This window comes from Periophthalmus magnuspinnatus, chromosome 13 (assembly GCF_009829125.3).
Source record: "Periophthalmus magnuspinnatus isolate fPerMag1 chromosome 13, fPerMag1.2.pri, whole genome shotgun sequence".
Classification (NCBI taxonomy): Eukaryota; Metazoa; Chordata; class Actinopteri; order Gobiiformes; family Gobiidae; genus Periophthalmus; species Periophthalmus magnuspinnatus.
The window spans coordinates 3,252,380-3,280,329 of NC_047138.1; the positions used below are offsets into that span (position 1 = coordinate 3,252,380).

The 27,950-nt window shown below is 41.6% G+C and overlaps 2 protein-coding genes across 11 annotated transcripts in view; both read right to left on the minus strand.

Moving 5' to 3' along the window:
* Nucleotides 1–27,950, minus strand: part of LOC117380703 (A disintegrin and metalloproteinase with thrombospondin motifs 15-like) — a 246,113-nt gene that overhangs the window by 191,936 nt on the left and 26,227 nt on the right. The gene's annotated exons all lie outside the window — the stretch shown is intronic.
* phldb1b (pleckstrin homology-like domain, family B, member 1b) overlaps nucleotides 1–27,950 on the minus strand; it is a 99,621-nt gene that overhangs the window by 15,279 nt on the left and 56,392 nt on the right. For 4 of the 10 annotated variants that reach the window (XM_055226082.1, XM_055226084.1, XM_055226081.1 and 1 more), the window contains 9 exons: nucleotides 26,289–27,772; nucleotides 13,368–13,670; nucleotides 12,883–13,020; nucleotides 12,266–12,403; nucleotides 11,026–11,154; nucleotides 9,591–9,746; nucleotides 9,222–9,332; nucleotides 8,976–9,065; nucleotides 8,632–8,766 (listed from right to left, as the gene is read on the minus strand). In XM_055226082.1, the coding sequence (XP_055082057.1) occupies nucleotides 8,632–8,766; nucleotides 8,976–9,065; nucleotides 9,222–9,332; nucleotides 9,591–9,746; nucleotides 11,026–11,154; nucleotides 12,266–12,403; nucleotides 12,883–13,020; nucleotides 13,368–13,670; nucleotides 26,289–27,772 (2,684 nt within the window). The remainder of the gene's footprint in view (nucleotides 1–8,631; nucleotides 8,767–8,975; nucleotides 9,066–9,221; nucleotides 9,333–9,590; nucleotides 9,747–11,025; nucleotides 11,155–12,265; nucleotides 12,404–12,882; nucleotides 13,021–13,367; nucleotides 13,671–26,288; nucleotides 27,773–27,950) is intronic. The other 6 variants (XM_055226086.1, XM_055226088.1, XM_055226083.1 and 3 more) reach the window with 5 other exon arrangements.

Consider the following 27,950-nt stretch of genomic DNA (forward strand, 5'->3'; position numbering starts at 1 on the left):
CAGGAGAGGGAGAGAAGGGGGAGCAAGTAAGCGAGGGAGGCAGCAGGAGGGCAAACACTGCAACAACACACCAAAGCTTTGAAGGAAAAAACATGCAGCGTCATGGAAACTCAAGCAACACTTAACTTCATCTGTCTGGACTTAAACGGCAGAGACAGATGAGAGTTCAGCTTCCAGCCACAACAGAGCGATAAAACATTTTCAGATCGATTTCACTGAAAATGAGCAGTTTCAGTGAAGCTTTTGGAGCAACTTTCAAAGTATTTTCATTGTTTTATGATGTAAAATGGTGCTATGTGACCTGATAAAGATGTTTTTGCACTTATTTCACACTTCTTGTAAATAATAGGCTTTTAGATGTATGTGTTTTTATGTAAGAGATATTTTTTTGCAAGTGAGCATTGCATCTTAGAACTACAGTCATCAGTTATCTCCTATGTTTAATATAGATGTTCGGAATTTTAATGTGAGTTAAAGTAGAGTTCACAGTGCAGAGAACAGATCAGCATCGGGAGCAGTGTGTCAGACTGTAGAAAGAAAAGATCAGAGGGGACACACCGGCCCTGTCCCAGTCTGGTTTCCTCGTCTCCTCGACTCCTCAGTCCTCAGCTGTCAATCACGTCGACTGAGAGGAGAGGTTCTGTTCACTACATTTTAGACTTTGATATCGTAATTTTAAACGGAGGGGTAGTAGCCTGTTCAACTCAAGGGGAAATTCACTGCTTTTGAAAGGACAGAAAAGCCACAAATGTTGCTCCTCATTATTATTTTGCTGGAAATGGGCTTACAAACTTGACACTTGGAGCTTAATCCTTTTAACTAATATGAGTAATGACCAGTTTTTATGCTATTGTGAATAAAAAAGAATATGTTTATTATTTGTTTATGGATTTTGTTTCATGTAGATGGATCCATTGGGACGATTTATTCATATTTGTAGGAGCCATATGATATGTTAGTTGCTGTGGCAATGCGTAAGGGGCGGGGTTCACGTGGGCAAGGGTGACGTACTGGGAGGTACAAAGGCACCGGGTTTCCTGCTGTCTGACAGGTGGAGAGGGGAGACGCCGGGTAGCCGTATTTTTCGTTGACCGCTTTATTTTTCTGCTTGTTACCATACCAGTTTCTGTAGGCCTACAACTTACCATCTTTGTATGTGTAACCTGCTTAGACACTGGAACCAACTGATTAAAACACCATAAAACGCACTTCGTGAGTCATTCAGTTCTTCCATATAACAGCGCGTCAGAACGAGGTACTGGACCCGGACTCCTCTCGAAGCGACACAGGCATATGGTCGCTACAATTTTTGTCAACGAAAAAGGCATTTAACTAAAGGGAAGCCAGCGCTCGCAATATTGAACACGCGCCAGGACGACGCTAAGTGAGTACAGCTGTGCCAATCAGCAACGGGGCAACCAAACGCCATTCTGCGGAGAGCAGGTAAGCTCACCTGCTGCGTTGTCTGTGGACAGAGAATCCGTGCATCAAATACTAGACCTAAGTGTCTTTGTTTGTTTATGGACTTTGAAAAGGAAAGTGCTTGGATAAGAAAGTTTGTGCGCTTTGGTGGAGGTTGCGGGGCGCGCGCTCTGAGTGACGTCACGTTGCCGTGGATTAAATAATACGATGCCCTGGAGTTTCAATGATGATTGTGCCAATTTGTTGAAATGGAAAGTTATTAATCATACACTGTGTGTTTATATTTTATGAGTATATTGCAACGTTTCACTGAAAAGAAATGAATAAATAAAATTGAAAGAAAAATAACAATAAAATGAGCGAAACTAATGGTGCGGCCTCTCGGCCCGAAATGAAGCCTGGAAAGCGTGAACGCAAACTCTCTGAAAAGGCACTAACGTATAAGGTGGAAAAACTACAAAATGAACGCAAAGGTCACGTGAATAAAATAAAAGGCTTGATACCTGCCATAAAAGCTCTCATGAAACAAAAGGAAAATGTGTATCAAGTAAAGGATTCTCTGGTGACATTGAATAAATGGTGTGACTGTGCCAATACTGTTCAGAGTGAACTTTTGCCTTTAATGCCTCAAGATGAAGTTGTCAAACAAAATGAATGGTTTGCAAGCATAATGAAATACACAGAAACATTTCAAAATGATGCAAAACAATGGATTGAGAACACTGAACAAAACTCAAATGAACAAGGTTTAAATGAAATGGATGAAATTACATGCACTGAACCAAGGGAAAATCCACAACGAAGTACACATGAACAAGTTTTTACTGAAAATGAAGAATTTATATGTTTTGAATCAAATGTGGTAAAAATGTCTGACAAGTTTTTAACAGAAGATGACGTAGAACCAGGAGACAGCGCTTCAAATGCTGGAAATAATAAAACCTCACAGTCCCTGCTCTCTACAGCCTCTTCTACACGCCTAAAGGCCGAAGCTGAGCTAGCTGCATTAGCTGCAAGACAACAGCTACTCAATGAGAGACATGCACTAGAGGAAGAGGAAGAGCGGCTGCGAAAAAGGAAGGAAAAATTACAACTTGAAACTGAAATGGCAGAAAAAATGGCAAAACTGGAAATTCTCAGAACTCAAAGCATAACAAGTGGAAAAGGAACTTCAAGAGTATCAGATGGAATGAATTCCTATCTGAAACCGCCATTAAATGTGAATGCACCTATTTTCACACCAGCATCTGCAAAACAAAGTACAACAATAAACAAGCACAAAGTGCCTTCAATAAAACAGACTGGTATAGCAAATGCTACAATTACAACTAACAGACAAGGCTCCCAATGTTTAATGTACGGTGCAGAGCCAGTTATTTCACAGCACGGACAACTTACCTCAGATATCGACACAAATGCACTGAATATGGACAATAAAAACTATGTTTTTGGTATTATGGAAAGACAAAATGAAATAACAACTTTGCTAATACAACAGCAATGCCTTGCAGCTCTGCCAAAAAGAGAGATCCCCGTATTTGATGGTAATCCTCTGAAATACCACACATTTATAAAAGCATTTGAAAATGGAGTTGAGAGGAACACGTCAAATGATTCTGATCGTTTGTACTTCCTGGAACAGCATACAAGAGGCCATGCAAAAGAACTAGTCAGGAGTTGCCAATACATGAATCCAGAACAAGGCTACACAAAAGCTAAGAGTTTATTAATGCAACAGTTCGGTGATGAGCAAAAGGTGGCGTCTTGTTACATGGACAAAGCTCTGTCGTGGCCTCCGATTAAAACTGAAGATGTAAAGATGCTGCAGGACTACAGCCTGTTTCTTAGAGGATGCTGTAATGCTATGGAGGATGTACAGTATCTCCATGATTTGGACATGCCTTCTAACATGTTAAGCATAATAAAGAAGCTGCCTTATAAGCTCAGAGACAGGTGGCGGAGCCACGCCTGCGAGCTCCAGGAACGGCAGAAACGAAGAGCTCAATTTCGAGATATTGCTGATTTCATTGGAAAACAAGTGCGCATACTCACCGATCCAGTCTTTGGAAACATTCAAGATCCTCCCATATTAAATAAATTAAACAAACCTAAGCCACAACTTCGATCGAAAGGTACCAGCTTTGCTACCACCGTCGGTCCAGCAGGGAACAAGCCTTGGTCTTCAAGAAATGAAAAGGAAATAAAGACACCGGAAGGTAATGCTTGCATCTGTTGTGGAGCAGGACATACATTGGCTAATTGTGCACAGTTGGGAAAAATGGCACATGAGAAAAGGATGGACTTCCTGAAGGAGAACGGTATTTGCTTTAGTTGTTTGTGCACAGGGCACATAAGCAAGCATTGCCGTAAAAGGTTGTCCTGTTCAAAGTGCAGCCTGAGACATCCCACTGTCCTCCACAAAGAGAGAAGGCCTGGTGCAATGAGTGAACGCAGCACGGAGGCTTGCAACATTCTGGTGTCGAGTGGCCTTACAGGGGCTGGAGACCAAGACTGCAAACTACCTATCGTTCCAGTTCAAGTTAAGTCCAAAATGGGAAGCAGAATAATTACCACGTATGCGTTCTTGGACCAAGGAAGTACTGCAGTGTTTTGCACTGAGAGCCTGCTACATAAACTTAACATAACAGGAAGAAAAGGGCATATTCTTCTACGGACGATGGGCCACGAGAAGGTTGTAAATAGCAACATGGTGTCTGGACTGGAGGTTGCGGCATTAGATGGAGAAGAGTTCCTCGGGTTGCCCAAAGCCTACACGCAGGAGTCCATGCCAGTATGTAAAGGAAATATCCCAACAAAAAGGGATATTAAGCAATGGCCTCACTTGAGACATATTCATTTGCCACACATCAATGCAGGAATCGAGCTCTTGATAGGAACCAACGTGCCAAGAGCTCTGGAGCCATTGGAGGTGGTTTGTAGTGTGGATGGAGGACCGTTTGCCACTAGAACGATGCTGGGATGGACAGTAAATGGACCACTGGGCGGAGGCAGTGAAGAGATGGACAGTGAGCAGCCAAACATAACTGTTAATCGTGTTTCTGTTGTTCAGCTGGATGAGTTATGGCAGCAGCAGTTTATAAATGACTTTCCAGAGAACAGTCTGGATGAGCAGCCTGCCATGTCAAGAGAAGATTTAAAGTTCATGGAATCCGTCACCACTTCTGTAAAACACCTGGATGGCCATTATCAGATCAGTTTGCCACTGCGGCGCAGCACCACTTGCATGCCAAATAACAGGAAAATGGTTGAGCAGCGTTTAAAACATCTCAAACTAAAGCTGCAGAAAGACCCAACATTTTTCTGTGAATACAAAATGTTTATGGAGGAGCTGCTGCACAGACGTTACGCTGAGAAGGTACCCGAAGAGGAGCTGATGCGTGGAGATGGAAAAGTGTGGTACATCCCACATCATGGTGTTTACCATCCCACCAAAGGAAAGTTAAGAGTCGTGTTTGATTGTGGAGCTTCTTACCAAGGAAAATCATTGAATGCTCAACTCTTGCAAGGTCCAGATCTGACCAGCTCTTTGATCGGGGTGGTGACCCGCTTCAGAAAGGAGTCAGTGGTGATAATGGCTGACATTGAGTCTATGTTCCACCAAGTGCGAGTCACTCCCGACGATTTGGACCTGCTGAGGTTCCTCTGGTGGCGGGACGGTGATCTGGAGCTAGTACCTGATGTGTACCGGATGAAAGTGCACTTGTTTGGGGCTACATCGTCACCTAGCTGCGCAAACTATGCCCTCAGGAGATGTGCAGAGGACTATGGGCACCTCTACAGTCAGGATACAGTAAGCGCGCTGTATGACTGTTTTTATGTGGATGATTGCCTTGTCTCGGTGGCTACAGAGGAACAAGCACTCTTGTTATACAAGGAACTAGTCGACTTGTGCTCTAAAGGAGGGTTTTGTCTTACTAAGTGGAGAAGTAACAGACCTGCCGTGATGGATGCCATTCCTTTGCAACACCAAGCAAAATGCATGGAACTGTTTAACATGGAGTTGGATTCTGTGTTTGTGGAGAGAGTGCTGGGAGTGGAATGGTCTATCAAATCGGACTCATTCAAGTTCAATGTCAGGCTCAAGGATAGACCAAGTACCAGACGAGGTATACTTTCCATCATCGCCTCCATTTACGATCCTCTGGGAATGCTGAGCCCTGTGATTTTGACGGCAAAGAAAATCCTGAGAGACCTGTGCAGAATAAAGGTGGGATGGGACGACACTATTCCCGATTCAATCTCGAAGCAGTGGTCAGAATTCATGGAACAGCTCCACCTGCTGGAAAATTACAAAGTGAGTAGGTGTCTGAAGCCGCCACACTTTGGAGAAGTCTCCACAGCTCAGCTACATCATTTCTGTGACGCCAGCGAGAGTGGATATGGAACCGTAACTTACCTGCTGTTAAAGAATAAGAATGCTGAGCAACACACTGCATTTGTGATGGGAAAGTCACGAGTTGCTCCCCTCAAATCTTTGACCATACCAAGGATGGAGCTTATAGCCGCAACTATGGCTAGCCGTATGGATATGCTTTGTAAAAGGGAGCTGCAGATGGATCTTCTGGACTCAGTATTCTGGACAGACAGTGAGTCAGTGCTGAAATACATTCGAAATGAAACCTCACGATACAAAGTATTTGTGGCAAACCGGGTCTCACAAATCCTTAAGGCATCCAGTCCTGCACAGTGGAGATATGTGGTCACTGACAGTAATCCTGCAGACATAGCCTCTAGGGGTTTGAAAGCTGAAACACTACTTAAGCATCCTACGTGGCAGTCAGGCCCTCACTTCTTGTTACAGCCGGAGAGTCAGTGGCCTGTCAGTCCACAGAACATCGGTCAGCTTTCCCCTGAAGATCCTGAGGTGAAGAAGATTGTCACAGTAAATGCTGTACAGACAAAGGAGGAACCAGTGTCCCGCCTGGTTCAGTATTTTTCTACTTGGACGCGCCTTAAGAAGTCAGTTGCCTGGATTCTAAAGTTTAAAGAGTGGCTTCGGTCCTGTATGAAGGAAAGGAGAGAGTTAAAGTTGAGCTTAGAACATTCTAATCTCACGAAGGAGCAGCAGGAACGTACAGTGGAAGTGGAAATGCAAGGATACAGGAGGACACAGATGGCTTTCAGTCTTGATGTTGAGGATTTGTTCGTCGGGTGCAGATAAAAACAAGGACTAGCTGTCTGGACCGGCCCATCACAAAACTCTGTTTTTGCTGCAGGAGGCTGAGGCTGGCTAAGGACGTGCTGGCTTCAGTAGTATTCTTTTATCCTTTGATCTTGCCTTTTTGGACCCCTTTTTAAATGGCTCGGTTTTTTGTGGATTACTTTTTTGTGCCTTTGGACTCAAGACTTTGGACTTAAATCAGTTTGACTGAACTTGCCATATGGGTTTGGACACTTTCACATGAACATTGTTCAGAGTGGACACTTAAGTGTGAGCATCATCAATGTTGTTTCTACATGTTTATGTCTCCTATTTGTATTATTGATTGTAATTGTGGTAATTATTATGTAATAATTAAGGGGCTGGTTGTGTAGGAGCCATATGATATGTTAGTTGCTGTGGCAATGCGTAAGGGGCGGGGTTCACGTGGGCAAGGGTGACGTACTGGGAGGTACAAAGGCACCGGGTTTCCTGCTGTCTGACAGGTGGAGAGGGGAGACGCCGGGTAGCCGTATTTTTCGTTGACCGCTTTATTTTTCTGCTTGTTACCATACCAGTTTCTGTAGGCCTACAACTTACCATCTTTGTATGTGTAACCTGCTTAGACACTGGAACCAACTGATTAAAACACCATAAAACGCACTTCGTGAGTCATTCAGTTCTTCCATATAACAGCGCGTCAGAACGAGGTACTGGACCCGGACTCCTCTCGAAGCGACACAGGCATATGGTCGCTACAATATTAATTCATATTTTTATTAAGGATATCCCCTTGAGATCCATCATCTCTTTTTTGAGATACAGATACAAACAATAAAACAGGCCAAATCTTCTGTAATACAAGTAACAAGAAGTAGCTGACCTGTCCAATTCAATTTTAAGAAGCTATAACAACTGTGCTGATTTTTTATTTTTCTGAAACCCAGGACTAACCAGCTTCTCTCCTCACAGGGCAGGATTTACAGATTAGGATTCAAGGAGTGGAGAAGGAAAAAAAAATATTCGGGACAAGGAAACAGAGACACACTGAATACAAACAGGAAGAAGTGATTGTACCTCGCAAGGAACGGCTAACGCAGCGTCTATGGCAAATGTTTGACTGTGGGGACGCCCGCTGTCACTGCTGCCGTACATCTTATACACATCGGACAGCTTCATGTACTCCTGAGCACCACCAAAGTTTGTATGGTCAGATAACACTACTGTAACACCACTCAGTGCAAACACAAAAGCCACAAGGCCAAATATCCAAGGAAGCAACAACACGACAGAGCCAAGTGCAAACAAAGAGAGTGGTAAACACACACAAGGCACCAAATACGGACCAGTGATCAGTGATGTAGTGTTGAGCAAATCTGGGTAAGGACATTTTAATTTATAGACCATGCATTTTGTTAACGTTATTACACACGTGTTAATTTATTACGAACTCAATATAATGGTCTTCCTCTACAAACTTAAAGCTCAGACGGATATGAAATTTGACAAAAGAATCAACATCATGGGTGCAATTATCTCTAGAAAACACATTATCCTGTTCTTTTATCAGCCTTTATAAACATGTTCTGAAATGGATGGAATTATTTAATTGGAATACTCAAATGAGAACTCTTTTTAAACAGAAATCTCTGATCACAATCACAAATCTTTCTGTAAATAAGTTGCACAGAATTTGAAGTTTTGTTATTTGCTGCCTTCGTTTCCAGAATTAATATTTCAAAAATGTATAATATCACAATAATTTATCAAAAGGCATCTATATAATTTGTAAGATAAGACAAATCTGAACAGCCTAAACGTTCTGATGGTGTGCAGACTTGCTGAAAATGCATGCTCATGTGTACACCACTTAACACCTGTGCAAAGGCCATTGTGAGACGTGTATATTTACAGAAGCCACAGCTCACACCACATGTCTGCACTTTATGAATAAGCGTAAAGCGACTTCACATTAAACAGAGGAGCACATGTGCGATCGCGGCCACAGCGACTGGGACAGACAGGTGCTTCATGCAGCTCAGTGTTACCTCTGTGGGGCTGCTGGGGTACAGCTGACACAGAGGGAAAGGGAGAGAGTAGGAGCGCGAGGCTCGAGAGAGAGAGGGCCGACAGGAGCGCACATCCTCCAACAGGACAGCCTCGCTCATGTACAGCGCCCCCTGCTGTAAACAAGGACTTCAATTATGTCGCCTTTAGCCTTTTATCTGTGCTGTCCTCAGGTGACAGACCTATCGACTGTGTTACATCCACACACTACGCTCATTAAAAGAGTTTTAAGTAAATTAGTCACACAGTTGGTTAAAGATCTCAATGGAGTTATCAGTGTTGTTTAGTTTAGTTTAATATATTTAAGACCCTGGGAGCGTGTTACCTCTCTCATGGCAGTGGAGGACTTAGGGAAACTCTTTCCTCCAGTCAGGCTGTGGTACCTCTTCTCCAGAGCAGACAGTCTGTCCTTTTCCTGGAACACAAGTCCATTAGTATTAAACTATTTGTCAATACATGTTTATTGTATTATTTTCTGTATATATACCCATCTGTATACATATGTCCCTATACAAACAAATAATATATGCATTTAAACTATAGTGACTATAGTGAACTCTGGGCTCTGTACCTTCTGGAGCATCTGCAGAGACAGGGTCCGGTCTTTGGCCAGTCGCTCACACTCTTGAGAGGCCTGCAGGCCCAGCTGACTGGCCTGGTTTTCTAGAGCAGACACTTTTTCCTGAAAACAAAGTAATATATCCATGAATACTACATAGTGTATGAATGGTGCTCCACAGACCTTTATTATGCCTCTGAGAACTACTATTAAATTTAAATGATCTATGACAATAAACCTACAATATAAATATTCATCTATAAACAGCTTTGCCTTTAGCCACTTCAGCACGACACAAAGCCTGATTATTGAACATGAGACTGAACTGATATCCCCACAGACAAAACCCCTCATTGCCCTTTAGTGAGTGATTGTTCTCACCTTCCTCTTAGCCACGCTGCCTTGGTACTCGCTCCTCTCCTGCTGTAGCTGCTGGCTCATGGTCTCTCTCTCCTCCTCCAGGCTGCTCTCGCGCTCCAGCTGCTGAAACTCAAGGTCCTCAAACTTTTTGGTTCCTGCCTCCAGCGCTTCTCCATCCTGACGAGGCCGCACACACAAACCCACGTTACACCAGACTCTGGGCACACACTAACTATAGCCTGTTTAGCCAAGCAGACAGCCATTAAGAACATGCTTCTACTGGCACATAGTTCTTCTGGTTTGAGGCTAAGGATTTTGATAACTCGTGGGCAAAGAACAACTACTTAACTACAAAATGTGCTTTAGTTTCTTCGAAGTAAAGCTATAGCTAACTATGTACCACTCTTTTTCACTTTAAATGTTTAACTCTGGGCAGATACATTAATTCAAATTATTCCAACTATTATTTTTTGTTTTGTTTTGTTTTTTCCCCCAATGAAAAAGCTCACATCTTTTCTGAAATAATGTCCGATTACACCTGACTCCATTCAAATGTGCATATTTCTGTAACATTTTCCCATACAGATGATAAAGTTCTATCATGTATCATAGTATTCATAAATCAATTACAAAAAAAACACTATTTTCTACAAGAGAAGTCACAGGATGAGAGGGAGGGACGTCAAAGAATGGATCTAGTCAGGGCTTATGTTAATTGATTAGTGGGGCTGTTAAGAAATTATTACATGAGCAGCAACAAACCACAAGCCAAAGCACAGAAAGTAAATCACACATGCACCGAGACCATTTCGACCAGTGAAAACAGCAGCTGACAGGACCGGGAGTTCGTGCTACAGCAGAGGATAAGTGAAAGGGTCTTAGCCTCTTAGCCATATTCACAGTGACAACAGCACGTCTGTGAGAGCATTAGGAGGCCATGTGTGTAATGTGTGAGGACCCATGTGCAACTGGGCTCCGGCGTAAGGTTAAAGGTCGCAGCAGCACTATAGAACTAAGGGCAGGAGCACAGAGCTGACAAATGTACATGCTCTATTCTAATGAAGCCAGGCTGACACGGAGCCACGCTGGGTCGCTAACACAAAGCACAGGGGCACATTGTGATTGAAAATATGTTGTTTACTTTTTTGCACTTTGTACTATCTGCAGATTCATTTGTTAATTCTATACAGTACCGTATATAGTAGATTTGGGTAAAACCGCATCGAAACACGCTAGACGACTAACACATTGCACAGTGACTGAATATATGCACTTTTCTTAACTTATCTGGTGATTTTTATATGTGCTGCTGCATAGATAACATTTACATAATCCATATACAGCTTCTTCTGTCTGTAAGTGTAAAGTATGCAGTAGTAGTAGTATCAAGGCTTTGGGTCACTGCTTGAGAACAGGGACATCGGGCTCGGTGCTTCTGCTTGACTGACAAACCCACCCTTTTGAGCTGTTCCTGCAACTGTTCGCGCAGGGACTCGGGGCAGTTATGAAGCTGGTTCTTGAGCTCCGCGTAGCCCTCCTGGAGGCTCTGCAGGGCCTGCCGCTCAGCCTCAACCTTAGCCCTCTCCTAGAAGACACGCACACACACAGGCACACGATGGATGGACCGGGGAGAGAGAGAGAAAACACGGCTCAGTACACGCCATGCAAAATCCAGGCTGCAGGGGTTAGCAATGGCACACTTTTATAAACGGTCACAGCGTAGAAATATCATCTGTGCGCCTTAATTATTTTAGCACGGTTCAAGCTAATCAAAAATGTATTTAAGTTCCATTGGGCGAGGAAGTAATGGTCCCAATTATGGGTCCCACGGCAATAATTAATTTGGATAATAATGTAGAGAGGCGCAGCAGGCAAGTAAGGACACAATCTAAACAGACAAAACATCACATCTCCTGAGTACTGTCCTAATTTTAAGTTTCAATCAGAAAACCAGCAAAAAATAGAAGAACAGTGGCCTCAAATGACAGGACCAGGCTGTTAAAATCATTCTAAACATGTCCAAACCGTGACAAATACAGATATAACTCAACGAATGACTTAATAATAATATAACTGAATGTGCCAGTAAATATCAATGGTGACCCCACAATGCAAATAAATGAAATGCTCTAATGACACACAACCCGAGTGTAGAAAAACACAATATTTCAGTGAGAAATATTCTACAAAGGCACAATTCATGTTTAATTTTGCGTGAGTAGTCCTTCTATATGGAGAAAGTAAATTCAAAATACAGAAACATGCTGAGAAATCGCTTATGTTTCAGCTAATTTATTTGTAATAGATCCCACCTCCGCAGTACAAGAGCTGTTTTTTTCATTTAAGCATGCAGGTTTTAGACAAGCAGAGATGATGGTGAGAACCGGAGAAGCGATGGACATCAAGGGTTAATGGATGCTTGTTAAAAGGACTTGAGAAGTGAAGTCATGCCAGATAAAGCACCCACAAAGAGAACCAAGACCTTACTTTAATCCTATATACGGCTCTGATTTTAGGTGCAACTCCTGACTACACCAATATAACCAACCAGGAAAAAGGTAAGAGATCAAAGGAGGCTTTTAGAAGTCAGGCAGTGAAGTTCTGTGTGGAATAATGTATGAATGAAGCCTTTGTAGATTCAGACTTGAAGGTAACAAATGTGATATCCCCCAAACTCTTTCCTCTGGCGTGTCTACCTTGTCTTTCTCCCTCTGAATGGCGCTCTCCAGTTCGTCCATCTTGTTTTGGAGCTGTGTGATGATGTCTGATTCAGCCTCAATTTGGTCGAGTTCTGCCTGTCTCTCGCCCTGAAGCAAGGCACGCTCCATCTCTGCCTGCAACGTTCGACAAACAATTAAAAAGACATTCAGCTGTTGCCCTTAGCTGAAACAGAATTTGTATTTGTCTTGTCTCAGTGGAGATATTACCGCTTTGCCTTCATGTTTCACAGTATGGCACTGACCTCTCGTGCATTTATTCAATTACAGGTGTTTTATTGCTAACAGAAAGTCTTAAAAATCATGCATTATTTATTTCAAGCAGACCTGGTGGTGTCACTTGCTCTTCTTCATGGAGTTTAATAATATACTGGAGTTAAAGCTGTAACGTCTCCATGGAAACAAGAAAGTGACAGACCCTCTACCAGAAACTTAAATACTGCACCTTTAACTTTAAGAGAAGACTAAAATATGAATTTCAGCAGATGGTTGTAGACATTTAGTTCTCGTTTTAATGTTACAAATGTTTTGACATGTGCGACAGATCTAAATTTCGATAATAATATTTCATGCCCATCATTTGTCCAAAATGTTACCTCTTGTTTGGACTCCTGTAGCTGCTGTTCCAGTTCAGTCAGTCGTGTTTTCAGCTCATCGATCCGGGACAGGACACGCACCCGCTCCTCCTCCAGGTACCCGAGCTCCAGGCGACTAGAGCCCGGCGAATCCTCATGCTGTAGCATCAAAGACGTGTCAGAAAAGAATGTCACGGTGAAAAGTGAAAGTAGCGATACAAAGGTCATTTTGATGAAGCTGCATCGTGGAAAATAAAGTGCTATTTCTTGCACTAGGGGAAATTCTGTTTGTTTATGTCATTTCTTCTACAGTTCAGTTCTGTTCCCAGCAGTTGGTATTGGAGGGTTATCAGAGCCCTAAAATTAGCATAAGTATCATCTCCACTGGACACGGAGAGCTCAATAATATAGCTGTGAATGTGAATTGTGTTTATTGAGTATTTGGAGACAGAGTCAAGCTGAGCGTTGCTTGGCACAGACACATGCAGAGCTCCAGAGCCTCTGACCTGTCTGTCTCCATTGTGCAGAGCAGAGCCTGCGCTGGACCCGGGGGACGTCCTCACCTCCTGATGGGTGCTCTCGGTACTGCTGCACTCCTCCTTCAGGTTCTCCTCATCACTCTCTCTTTGTCTCTGGGCCAAACGCAGAGTGGATGAAGACGGTGTCCCCCCCAAAATGTCTACGGCGGGCCTCCCACATGTCCCCTCTGACAGTCCCCCGGGAAACCTGCCGGAGTTTAGGGGATCCGGGCCGTCTCCTTTGTTGTACTCCGCGCACAGGTTTAGGATGGTCTCTAATCGCTGTCTTTCCTGTTGACACATAAACAAGCCCAGAACATCAGACAGCAGTCACACAGGGATGAAGACAAATCTCTCATAACAAACACATAACTTTAGACGGAGAAACTAGGCCACAGGTTCAAAGCTTGGGCTAACAGACCTACACAGCCTTTGGTGCCAACCACAGCTCTGAAGTGATCAGGAGCAGACGTGGAGTCTGCCAGCACCACTGAAACAACACAGAGCTCAGTGTCTCACACAGGACACAGGCTGAGACTGTCCCACAGTCTGGGGCTGGTTGTCCAGCTGTCACTGTGTGAACCCCTCGGTACCACACTACTCTGACTTTTGACCTGTGCACATCAGCTGTGCCCATACAGAACCCCCGAAGGCTCCGCCACGTCACGCTGAGGACAATATTAGCCACTTACAACCTGCCACTTACACAATAACACATTCCTGGCATTTAAAAAAAAAAAATGCATTTCAATAAAATACAGCGCGGCAGAGTTCAGTTTCACTCTTCGTGTTAACATTGAGTCATTCAGGAGAAAAACACTAGAACAAAAGCACAGGTTTATATTTTGTATAAATACCACTGGAAATAGAAAAGCCTCTGATAAGACAATGCTTTATATTGTAAACAGTAAACTAAGCTTTGGGACCATGAAAGCATTGTTCCTTTTTGATCCTCTTATGTCTGAATTACATTTAAATCCAGCTCTTGTCGCTGAGGAACACCAGAGGAGCTGAAAACTCCCACCCACAAACACACAGCCTACAGTTAGAAACATTTCCCACTGAAGGAGCATCTGCCTGATTAGCAGCTAGCGCGCCACCATTAGCTTTAGCCTGTAATCTAGGAGCAGTGGCTTTTAACTGTGTAGGTGGGAGTAATAGACCCCTTTAGGCTGATTTCTAAAAAGAGTCGAACTTTTTTGGCAGCTTCTAACTACCCAAGTGTCCTCCCACTCCCCACATCTGTTTAGCTCCTCCATTTTTGTCGAGGAAGAAGATTAAAAGCTACAAGTGTCATTGTCTGCTGTGATTGCCAGGACGCCCAGGGCGACAAGGCAGCCTAAAAGATGAATAAGTGGCTGGATCAAAGACACATTTTATAGCTAAACATATTTGGCTACAACATAAATCAACTGCATACGCCATCAAATCTGCAGCCAAGTGACAAATGCCAAGTGAGCAAAAATATGCTCCCCAAACAGTCAAATATAGATTTACTAGATGTTTTCTAATTAGTTTTATAGGCTATGAGGTTGCAGCTTCAGATTGTGATTAAAGTGTTAAACAGGTCAGTGGGCTAATCTACAAAATACTGCCTAGTCTCCATAAATACTAGAATTCTGTCTAGAGTGCACACTGCAGGATAATAACATTTGAAAGACGACTGAAAGATGAACTATTAATAGTACAAGAATCTTATGCATTTCAGAACATGTTTGTAGAGCTCTAAACTGCAGATATTTACATTTAAAAAAGTATAATTTGTTATTTACAGACGACAATCTATTAGCAAAATAACTGTAGCCTTTGCGATTTGATGATCCAGTTTGTAATTTTGATTCAATTATCCTCATCAGCGCAAAACAAGGCCTTCAAATCTAAATGTACTCACTCTCATGTTGGTCGTCTGCAGCGGCTCAGAGGTTGCAGGACACTGAGACTCAGCCCAAAGACAGTTGGACAAATACTGAACCTTTAAAGATGGATACACCCCCGAGTCACTGTCATAACAAACACCCATCCTGCCCAAAAAGAGGCTCAGCAACCAAGAATCTGAAAAATCTTACATGATATATGCTTTATCTTAATTCAACCTGTCATTATATTCTGTATGATCAATTATCCCCATCACCAAGTGGCATTTTAGCAATTTACTAAGTTTTAAGCATAGTTTAAGCATAAATCATAAATCCTACAACAGCCAAACTGCTTAGACAAACTTTATGACCATAACACGACGCACTAAGACAACCACATATTTTAAAAGGAATGCAGTGTTCCCACGCTCCATGAAGGCATCATCCTCCCACAGACGGGCTCCATCCCTCGACTCTGGGGTGTAGGACTACATTCAGGCCCCAGGGTGCAAAAACAAATGCCCTGATGATGCTAGAAAACTGTAAATCTCATCTCTGTTGTTTTAATTGTATTCTGAACGCACTCATTTATTTTACTATTGTGTCATACTGGCTGGATTACTGCTACATGTTAAGGGTTGGGTTTTGGGGAAAAAAGGGCAGAAGAATTGTTGGCGTTTGTCTTTTAAGAGTCACTTGTTAAATGAATAAAGCTTCATAAAAAAGAGAATATACTTAGACTTTATGATATGGGGATATATGGTGTAAAAACATATGTTGTACAATTACTGCAGCCACATTGCCCTTGGAAAATAAATAAACCTAAGTATGAAAAATGCAGTAAACCCTAGACACGAGCTCAGATAAACTCAGAAAATCTCCAGCAAAACCCAACGCTAATAAGCTGGAGAAAACGGACAAATGAATAATTAAAAACTAAGAAATGTGGCTAAGAAATGTGCCACTGTAGCAAAGCCTAATAATATCACGTTGCATCTTTATTTGAACCCATTAATATTTAAAGAAAACACATTTTGACGATCCACTCACTTCCTGTCAATGCAGTTCCCTAAACATACTAATCTGTAAAGTGTGTATTTTATCCCAGCAGTCAGCACGTCTTCATCACGTCTCCCTTTTCCCACCGAGACCCTCTATCTCCTGTTTCCTCTTATGCCACACACACTCCCTCCTCCCCGTTTTTCCTACGTTTCCCGGGGCGTTTCCATGCCTCTTTTACCAGTGCACTCCTGGCTTCATCATTACCGCATCCATAACGACGACGTCACTGGCGTAAACACCAAAAATTTCATGCGTATAGTGTGTTATGTGAGTAAACCAGCTGAACAAAGGCTTACTCTTTATATATAACTAGAGGGAGATTTGGGGTTGGCGTCTGCAAAACAAACCTAGTTCAGACTGGGATCCTTTGAGGGTTCAAATGTTCAAATCCCATGAGAATAACAGCCTAACAAAAAGACGTTATAGCCGACTTCTTGCTTTCCCCTGGTGAAGATACAAGCATCAAAAACAGGAAAAGCGAAGGGGCTGATTCTATTTCTCTTGATAATAAAAATAAAGCCGGTGGTCTTCTTCTTCTTCTTCTGATGCGAAGTGCGTAGCTTAAGTTGGCACAGGAAGGCGTTGACATTTTAGCATCTCCACTCTGGGCCTGAGGGAAACGCTCCTCTCCGATGAAGACGCAGTTATCATGTCAAAGACTCGCAGCCAAAAGACGCGCACTTCAAAGGGCACGTGCACTGATTAAAGCTGGGATAATGCACCGACGTCGACATTGACAAAACAGTGTGCGGAATAAAGGCAGGATTAGAGATGATTGTTCTTATAGGATGGAGATAAAGCTGGGAAGAAGGGAGAGCAACATGTGCAGCTAATTGCATCAGCTTTGTAAAGTTAAATACTTTGTCAGGCACAGAAATATTGGATTAAGTATCACTGTACTCCCAAAAGAACAAACCAACAACTGCGGTGTCTGTTGTATTTTTTGCATTTGCTTTAACTTTAAATTGCACACATCTTCAATCCTGTTTGACGATTATACAAAGAAGGAAGTTTTATACTTGTAGTAAAAGTAAACTAGCTTATTTTAAGGTTGAGGTCACACTTATGCATTCGGCACATCATAATTTGAATAAAATGGACACTAAATCTGGACCAAACCAGGACCAAATGAAATCTACATTAAAGACTCACACTGGGCCTAAACTAGGACCAAATCAGGACAGTTTAATTTACTGTGATAATCAGAAAAAGTCTAATTTACGGTAATAATCAGAGAAAGACTTAAGCAACAATATTATTCTAAATTATATTATAAAACACAAAATACATAAACTGAATCACAGCCCAGTTTAACAATGAATCAACTACATGTCAGCTAATCAGAAAGATCCATGCTGTGAAACATCAGGGAACTTTTCATTAAATCTCCTTTAATCTTTGAAATTCCTTCTTAGGGCACGCACTGACCTTCGGACCCATTTCTGTCTCTCACGTCCACAGTATTTATAAGGTGCAGGTTTATTATTCAGCCGTGACGTATTTTATTGGCACAGAGAAAGACTGTATCTCACACATCCACAGATCTGACCTGTAACTTGGCCTGTCGGTGTTGTCTGCTTATCTCCATAGAGTAAGAAACACTGAAAACTGTGGTACAATCGAGGCAAATAACCACAGCATCTGGATGTAGACGAGCAGGTGATGGACTTTCCCCCAGAAAACGTGGAAAAATAATTCGATTTCAACACACCCCATGTTTAAATAATTGTGAAATGCACCTCCCACGTCAAACACCTGCGCTTTAAAACCACATATTACTCGGTACACACTTGTAAAACCTCTGTAAAGGAAAGCTTTGTAGAACTATGAGGTATTATAGAGCTTCTAGCCACAACATCACATGGCCCTCTCCAAACACAAGACACATTATCTACAGAAAACCCCAGTCTATTTCAAATTTACTAGCGGTTTTGTTGATATTAGTGCCACTAGACTATCTCAGCTTTACCTTGAGGAGATCTGCCATGTTGTGGAGATACAGCGGCTCGTCTCTGGCCATAGACACCACATAGAGCGTGGTCTGACCCCGCCTCAGCATAGGTAAGGCCCTGCTTCCACTCTGCACATAAAGCTGCTCCATCGCTCTCCTCTGAGACCACAGACTGACGTTACTGTCGGGTACACAGCTCTGGACTCGGGTCAGGTCTTGAGAAGTCCGTGTGAAAAGGGGGCGGAGTCGTGGGGTCATAACGCGTGGAAGGACAAAGCGAAGTGGGCGGCAGTTAACTAAGAAAAGCACCGGCTAACTTTAAGGATAACTTTATATGCACTGGATGCTCTACTTTAAATAGGCTGATGGGTTCAATCCAGGCAGGAGAGTTATGTGTGTCTCTGTACTACAGCGAATACTACTACTACTACATTAATTATTCAAACAGGCCTGTACTGTCGAGGCAGTGAAATAAGATGGAGACGTAAAAAGATAAACACAGTAACTATGTAATGTAAAATAGATTAGATAATTACTCTGCTGTAGCTAATCTACTCTATACAGTTACATACATAGAGATATATTTGAATAAATGTGTTAATTGCTACCATTAATGTGAGTACAATTTTTTTATTACAATTATTTTTCTATTTTTCCCCACTTCTATGTTTTCAGCGTAATTTGTTTTTCCATCTTGATATAAAATCTACAGTCCAGTATTATTTCCACTAAAAGAAAAGCCCAGAATAAAAACATATTTTGAGCGATCTGACAGGCGCCACAGGCTTCAGTGGTGAACTTTAACAGTTAAACAACGCCCTCTAGTGGAATTAAAGTGAACAGACACCCAACAAACCTCTGAATCCTTTTGTAGTCAAAGAGATTTTATGATCACAGTCTGAAAACATCTTCTATCTATGAGGTCAGTGCGTGTTAGAAAGACAAAAGCAAAGAGCGACTGTTAAATACAGACAGAACTCGCCTGAGGAAATGTAAAGACCTAATGTGACCCATGTGGCTTGGGTTTGTCCCAAAGGAGACTCACGCAGCAGGGATTTATACAACCAGCTCAGACTGGTCCACTGCTGCTTTACTTTGCATAAATAAATGTAGGTTTAAATACAGTAATTAAGACAAAGAGCTAAACTCTCCCTGGGCCTTTCATAAAGAATGAAGGGCCCGAATCAAAAACAAAATCATAGTCATTTTAATCATAATCACACACATTTCTGACAAGAGTAAACAATTATTCACAAAGACGACTGCCTGTACAATGAACTACTGCTACTCTGCTGTCCGTGTACATGTGTCTGAAGTAACGTGTGCAGTACTCCGCTATCCATGTACATGTGTCTGAAGTAACATGTGCAGTACTCCGCTATCCGTGTACATGTGTCTGAAGTAACATGTGCAGTACTCCGCTATCCATGTACATGTGTCTGAAGTAACATGTGCAGTACTCCGCTATCCAAGTACATGTGTCTGAAGTAACATGTGCAGTACTCCGCTATCCGTGTACATGTGTCTGAAGTAACATGTGCAGTACTCCGCTATCCATGTACATGTGTCTGAAGTAACATGTGCAGTACTCTGCTGTCCATGTACATGTGTCTGAAGTAACATGTGCAGTACTCTATCCATGTACATGTGTCTGAAGTAACATGTGCAGTACTCTATCCATGTACATGTGTCTGAAGTAACATGTGCAGTACTCTGCTGTCCGTGTACATGTGTCTGAAGTAACATGTGCAGTACTCTGCTGTCCGTGTACATGTGTCTGAAGTAACATGTGCAGTACTCTACCATAATGTGAACACACCAGTCACTTTACCTGTTATTTATTCTTGTTCATATGGTGTACTGTACTGTACATAAACAGACTCATACTCACTTATTGTACGTGTGTGTTTAGATTTGAGTCGTTATTTATCTTTTATAATTATTTTATTTTTTGTTCTCCTGCTGTTCTTGTACTCTGACAGTAGGGAAATTTCAGTGTTGCAACACAAAGACTGTCTTATCTAACTACCTTTGTACATAAAACAGACCACAGTACACTGGATATACTACATATACTGGACATACTGGGTACACTGGATATACTACATATACTGGACATACTGGGTACACTGGATATACAGTATGATAAGATAAGATATGCCATTTGTAGTCCCACAGTGGGGAAATTCCAGTATTGCACCACACAGATCAAGAACAGCAGGACTGAGTACTGGAGATACTGGACATACTAGATATACTGGATATACTCAAGTTACTGGATATGCTGGATATACAGGATATACAGTAATGGATGCACTGGATATATTTGATATACTGGATATATTTGATATACTGGATATATTTGATGTACTGGATATATTTGATGTACTGGATATATTTGATATACTGGATATATTTGATATACTGGATACACTGGATATATTTGATGTACTGGATATATTTGATGTACTGGATATATTTGATGTACTGGATATATTTGATATACTGGATACACTGGATATACTGGATATATTTGATATACTGGATATATTTGATGTACTGGATATATTTGATGTACTGGATATATTTGATGTACTGGATATATTTGATGTACTGGATATATTTGATATACTGGATACACTGGATATACTGGATATATTTGATGTACTGGATATATTTGATGTACTGGATATATTTGATGTACTGGATATATTTGATGTACTGGATATATTTGATGTACTGGATATATTTGATATACTGGATATATTTGATATACTGGATACACTGGATATACTGGATATATTTGATGTACTGGATATATTTGATGTACTGGATATATTTGATGTACTGGATATATTTGATATACTGGATATATTTGATGTACTGGATATATTTGATGTACTGGATATATTTGATGTACTGGATATATTTGATGTACTGGATATACTGTATATATTTGATGTACTGGATATATTTGATGTACTGGATATATTTGATGTACTGGATATACTGTATATATTTGATGTACTGGATATATTTGATATACTGGATATACTGTATATATTTGATGTACTGTATATATTTGATGTACTGGATATATTTGATATACTGGATATACTGTATATATTTGATGTACTGTATATATTTGATATACTGTATATATTTGATATACTGTATATATTTGATGTACTGTATATATTTGATGTACTGTATATATCTGATGTACTGGATATACTGTACTGTTTGCGTGGCCTGGTGCAGGTTTGGTGGTGGATATATTTGATATACTGTATATATTTGATGTACTGTATATATTTGATATACTGTATATATTTGATGTACTGTATATATTTGATGTACTGTATATATTTGATGTACTGGATCTACTGTACTGTTTGCGTGGCCTGGTGCAGGTTTGGTGGTGGATATATTTGATATACTGTATATATTTGATGTACTGTATATATTTGATGTACTGTATATATTTGATGTACTGTATATATTTGATGTACTGGATCTACTGTACTGTTTGCGTGGCCTGGTGAAGGTTTGGTGGTGGATATATTTGGTGCTCTACGTGAGGTCAGGATACATGCACAGTGTTGAGTTTGGGAGAGTATATTTGGTCTCCTAATCCATCTGGACAGTAGCAGAGATGTGAACCATGCAGCAAATATTTGTCTTAATGTCACACACGTCCACATGTCCAACATCCGATCTGACTGTAAGATGACAAAGCAGAGCTGAGAGTCTGCAGTTTGCCATATAACACAAGCTGTGACAAATATACTTAAAACACTGGGCTAGAAGTACTAGGGCTGTGCAATTGATTGAATTTTAAATTGTGATTTCAATTATTACTGTATTCAACTCCAAAAACGTTGAAAGACAATTAATTCAGTTGTGTTCAGAGTAAAACCTGGAGAAAATGCACCTTTCTAATCAAAAATGTCGCAAAACTAGTAAGATATTAGGTTTTAACATCCTCTGCATGTTAATTTTGACTGTATAAAAGTAATCCTTTGAAATAAAATAAAAAAATAAAATAAAATAAATACATAAATAAAAAAAATATAAAATAAAATAAATACAAATGAAAAATAAAATAAATAAATAAAATATAAAATAAATACATAAAATAAAATAAAATAGATAAATAAATAAAATAAAAAATAAAATAAATATAAGAGTAATCCGCTCAATATAAACATGTTTTCAGTCAATGCTGTGCTTCACATTGTGAGAAAAATTCCATTCTGCTGCTCATGTGTCTGGGACTATTGGGTTCACAGGTCACATGTTCGTGCAGGACGTAAAGCTACACTCTAATGAGTCACAGCGGTAACATGAGGCGTATGTTGCTCCTCTCTGCTCACACTCGGGACAGGGCCAAATGGGTTTCCGCCGGGACCTTTGGGACAGTAGGACAGTGGGACGGTGGCGCGGTTGGAGGGGTGTATCTTTCACAGACTGGACATGTGACTGGACATATGAAGGGGGCAGTGCCAGTTTAGAGTCAGGACGGTTCAAACAGATGGACCTGAGGAGTCACTGCGGGACACTCATTAGACGGGGCTTACCTCCAGCATCAAGTGACATCAGAGAGATTAGGAAAAAGAGGCTAAATTCAGCGATACACAGTTCAACACCTGTACCACTTATGTACTGTGACTGACAGAGGAAAACAAACACAGAAAACTCATCAACTGAACAAAACCATCTGTTCTGTACACAAAAGGAGAGGGTTTGCTTCTTTTGGACATTGTTCCTTGTGTTTTCTGTTAAAATTATGTTCAATATTGTTCTTAAACTGCTCCAACTAAATAATAAAAGAATGAAGAAAGAAAGAAGTTATAAAGAGGAAGCTGGAAGAGAGCTATTGATAAATGAAATGTACAAAAACACATAAGGAAAACTTACAGTGCAATCAGACTCCAGCATAAATCTTTTCAATATTATCTCTATTTATCCAGCAAATTAGATCTTTTTTTTGCATAGAAGAGTTGAACCTGCCATCACTGTGTTAAAAAAAAGTACATGCAGCATCAAGTGATACGCCTGCGGGACAAAGTTAATGTTTGGACTAGTCATTTATCATTTATTATTTAGTTCAGAGGATCAAAATGCACGAGCAAATGCAACGTAAAAATATCCTGCTGTGGTGCCACGTTCAAATAAATTAATTTGATCTGAGGACTTAAAATCACAGACTTTTTGCACCTGATCATTTTACGTCTCTTTGAATAATAAATAATAGGGACTGGGTGTAGTACGAGCCATAAAAACTCTGCAGAAGAGTTAAACTAACGTGGTACAGTGTCTGATCAGTGCTCTGACATTACCTCTGGCCCACATTTTACTCTGAGAATTGCATCACAGTCTTTACAGGATGCATGAAAGTAGCAGTATTGGTGTTGCTGTTTGTGCCTCGGAGCTGTGTAATCCTATTTGATACCACAACAGGAGGCTTCTTTCTTGAGTAATTTCTTCACAGTGTATACAACTTTGTTTTGTGGTAATCGCTTGTATGAATGAGTAGAAGTCCTCGTGTGTGTGTGTGTGTTAAATCATTAAAATTCAGGCGCTCCGGGGTAAGCCAAATCTGTCATAACAGTGACTCAACTGTGACTAATTACAAACCCTGAAGCTCTGGTCTCCTCAAGGTCTATACAGAAAACACAGAGCAGAAATTATGGACGCACAATTTATAACAGTCAAACAAGCGAAATTGCAATTAGATTTTTGTTTGTTTCCTTTTAAAAACTGGACGATTACTCTCAAATTCTCAATCTAATCAAGTTCCAACACTGTGATTTGAACCTCTACAAACATTTTATGAAGTACATGTGATTCTTTAGTCTTTTCTCAAATGATAAAGTGGAATCTGTATAAGGTATAGGCACCACGTGGACTGAAATTTGTTTTTCAATAAAAAAAAATCACATAACTTACTCACAACTGACTAGAAAAACAGCTAAACATGTTCCTGCATTACTCAACTCTAACAGAAATCACTCCTTTGAGACATATATGCTCATGTTCGTCCCTGGATTCCCTGTTTATTCATAGAAGCGGCTCTTGACCTTGCAGGGTTCAGCTGTACACACATACCTATAGTCAATATTCCCTCTTTGTGTGTTAGCTCTAGTACCAGGCCGAAGGTTAAAGTGACTCATAATACTTCATTTGGAACAATGACTTAAGCGTTTGACACGTTGTTTGGGTAATTTGACGTAAACCAAAGTGTTAAGAGCCTGGCACTGTAACACATTTAAAAACACACTGAAACACCCTGGTTTTGTTTCTTTGAGTTGTTTGAATTGACTTTGTTCCACATTTGTATGAAACATGAACAAACACTGCATTTGTATTAAGATTTATAGTTTGAAAGGAAAAAAAAGGATGACTATGAATAGGTTAATGACCTTTTAAAGTAAATATATCTGTTCAAAAAGCGCCGAGCCTTATACAAAATACATTTAGCGCAAATACAACAAACTACTCCACTGCTACTACAGTGTGTTCCACAGATTAAACTGCCAACTCGTGTTATTGATTCATTCATCTTTTTACACTCCACGTTAAAGGTTGTGGAGCCAATCCCAGCCGCTATCGCAATGGGGTGTTGGTACAGCTACACAAAAGACAACGGCCTTACACTACTTACTCTTACATTTACGATAGAGAAATTAAAACTGAGCGATTAATTTGATTTGCAGGAAGCTATACAAAGCTTAAATACTCCAAAAATAAGCAGGCTGGTTTGGGAACTGAACCTAAAACCTCTTGGCAGTTTTACAATCTTCCAAAACTCAAATTGTTAAAATAATAGATCATTTTACAATTCAAGTTTCAGTCTTCTCTCGAACCCTAATGCTCCTGGACGTGTTAAAAATGTGAACTTTGAACAGAATTGCAAAGCTAACTGCAATGTTTGTCAGAAAATCTTACTTAAATATTAGCATTACAGCCTCCAGCGAATCTTTCCAAACATTCCACTTCCAAGTTTAGCTCAAGTAAGTAAGTAAGTGACTGTCTAAACTACATCGCACAATGACACTTTAGTTGTCAAGTTACAGCTTAAAAGCATTCCTCCGTGGCACATGTGTCACTGTGTCACTGTTTTATTGGCACGTCTCTCCAGGAGGTCCCTGAACACAACCTGCCCCGCACAGAAACACAGGGCATGTCAGCACGCCCTCCAACCAAGCTGTCCCACACTCTTTACAACGCGTTTTGTAATTACAAGCAGGGCGGACAAATGCCTTCCTCACAGCTTCAAACTCACAGAGAGGCTTTTAAAGGAGTTTGATTCAGACAGCCAGACAAGTTCCAACCGCTCCTCCCTCCTCCCCCGGTCCAGTTTAGGAAACAACAAACAATGCGGTTGCTAAGTGATGACTGGACGTCCCGGGACTGACATGACGGCAGCGGTGCAGACGGCCAATAGCCCAGATATGGACCTGTCACTCAAAAGGTTTATGGCCTTTTATAAACAGAAAAGGAGACAAGAGGAATCAATAGCTTTCTGCACGATTATTCAACCAATCCACAACTGGCATTACAGCACGAGAGATATTTTAGCACATTTTTATTTATACTACTATAAAAATACAAAGTTATGTGTTTTGTCATGACCTTGAAGTATTTGCTGTGTTATGCTGTAATCTAGTAGTAGCTTCTCTGTATAATCAGTGTGTGCCTCTTTACTTTACTTTATTCTGATTCATATTTTCCTTTTTATTAATTTTACTTGATGTAGCATACTATCGCACTTAGTATTTACTCCCAGTTTCACTATTTTTACGTTTTTATAACCCATTTTTTAACCTTTTACCCATTTAGTGATATCAAATCTGGCAAATCTCCGGCTTTATTTTGGCACAACAGATTGCCACATGTTAATCTGTGTTTGTTGTATCTGTCCTTAAAGTAAATAAACTGTTTCTGATGAATTAGATCCAACTCGAGTTATAATTAGCTGTATTGTAGACATTTGGTGCAGCTATAGATTTAGTTTTCATAATATTGTGAACTCACCAGCCTCTCCATCTCCTGCTCTCTCAGCCGCTCCTCTCGTTGCCTGCGATGATATTCCAACAGCTCATCCTCATTGTCACTGATCTCCGTGATACTGTTCTTCCTCTCCCTCATTCCCGGATGAGGACGTCCCGACGCCGACATCTTCCTGTGCGTCCTGGGACTGGCCGCTGGAGACGACCCCGGCAGCGACCCCAGACTGTAAGCGGGTGTCAGCGAACTCCCCAAACCCGCTTTTCTAGAACTACCGCTACCCTCCATCATTAAAGTCGGAGACGGACTACGTGCTCGCATCCCTTTGCTGGTTAATATCTCGTCTGGTGTCGTTGCAGTTTTGCGGCGCAGTCTTGGGCTTTCAGGAACTAGCTTGCTTAAACACGACGGACTATCTGGAGTCTTTAGTATCGGGGAGGTTCCTGGTAGCGCTCCTGGAAGTACCGGCACCCCTCTCCTCGCCATAGATGGGCTAAGCGGAGGCAAATCTCTCATACTTAAACCTGAAGTACTACCACCGTTCACTTCCATGTTTCTCCGAGCTACGCGAGGGCTTTCGGGCGGCTGTAGCGTTCGTTGTTGTAAAGGTCCACCCTGGATGATGTGGACAATAGGATCTAGCGGCGGTTGGAAGGCTCTTGTGGATTGAGAAAGTTGCCTTGACGGGCTTGAGGTGAGCGAGCGATCGGCCAAGCTAGTCTGCTCCCGGAAAGGGCTAGCGGGTCTTTCTTGAAGCACTGTGGTGGTCTTGGTCCTAGGGTGAGATGGAGATGGACAAGTAGAAAATTTGGGCATAAGTCTAGGGCTACTTGGCACAACGTTGCGACCATTGAGAGAGTCTTCAGGCGACAAAACGGGCGTGTGACGTGGACTATCGCTACCATCCAGACTCAGTCCTCTTCTGGTTGATTTTGGACTAGGAGGGGTCTCTGTCAGCAGCTTTCTCTGCAACCTCGGGCTTTCCTGGACCTTCTGACTCACCGCTGCGACGTTGCTGCTGCTGAAATTGAGTATGGTCCGTGGTTGCGGGATGGGCGGAGCTTGGGAGGTGAAGTTGTAGCTGGAGGAGCGTACAGGCACAGGTGGCAGGGAGGCGGTCTGGTCAGATGGTCCACCGATTGGGGAGGGGCTGGTGAAGCTCCCGCTGCTGGCCGCTGAGGGAGACGACAAGGGGGAGAATGGGGGAGAGGTGTTCTCGTAGCTGGACCCTACAGACATGGCTCCCGGGCTGGTGGGGGGAGACAGCAGGTACCGCCCCCCTCCGTTGACCATGGGAGAGAGGGGGGAGTGAGACGAGCCCGCGGGGAGCCTTTTGGAGTCGGACGACGAGGGCTGAGGGTCATCCATGACTAAGGAGTCCATGATGTCCTGAAGGTCCTTCTCAATGGAGCTGACAATTTTACTGTGTTCGGACTGAACTTTGTCTCCAGGAGCCGGAGGGGACTGGGCCGGGCTGGAGTGGTGATTCCCATTGACCAGGCTCTCCGTGTCTGAAAAAACAAAAAGGGAATATTGTAGGAAAGATGTTTTGTTTTTGTTTGTTCCAGCTGGGTGTGGAATTGTTCTTGCTGCACTCATCTTACCATTATAACTGCCAATTGTTTAGATATTAAGGTTGAAATTTTGAATCAGTTCTATATTTTTTTACCCTATTTCAACAAAAACTAC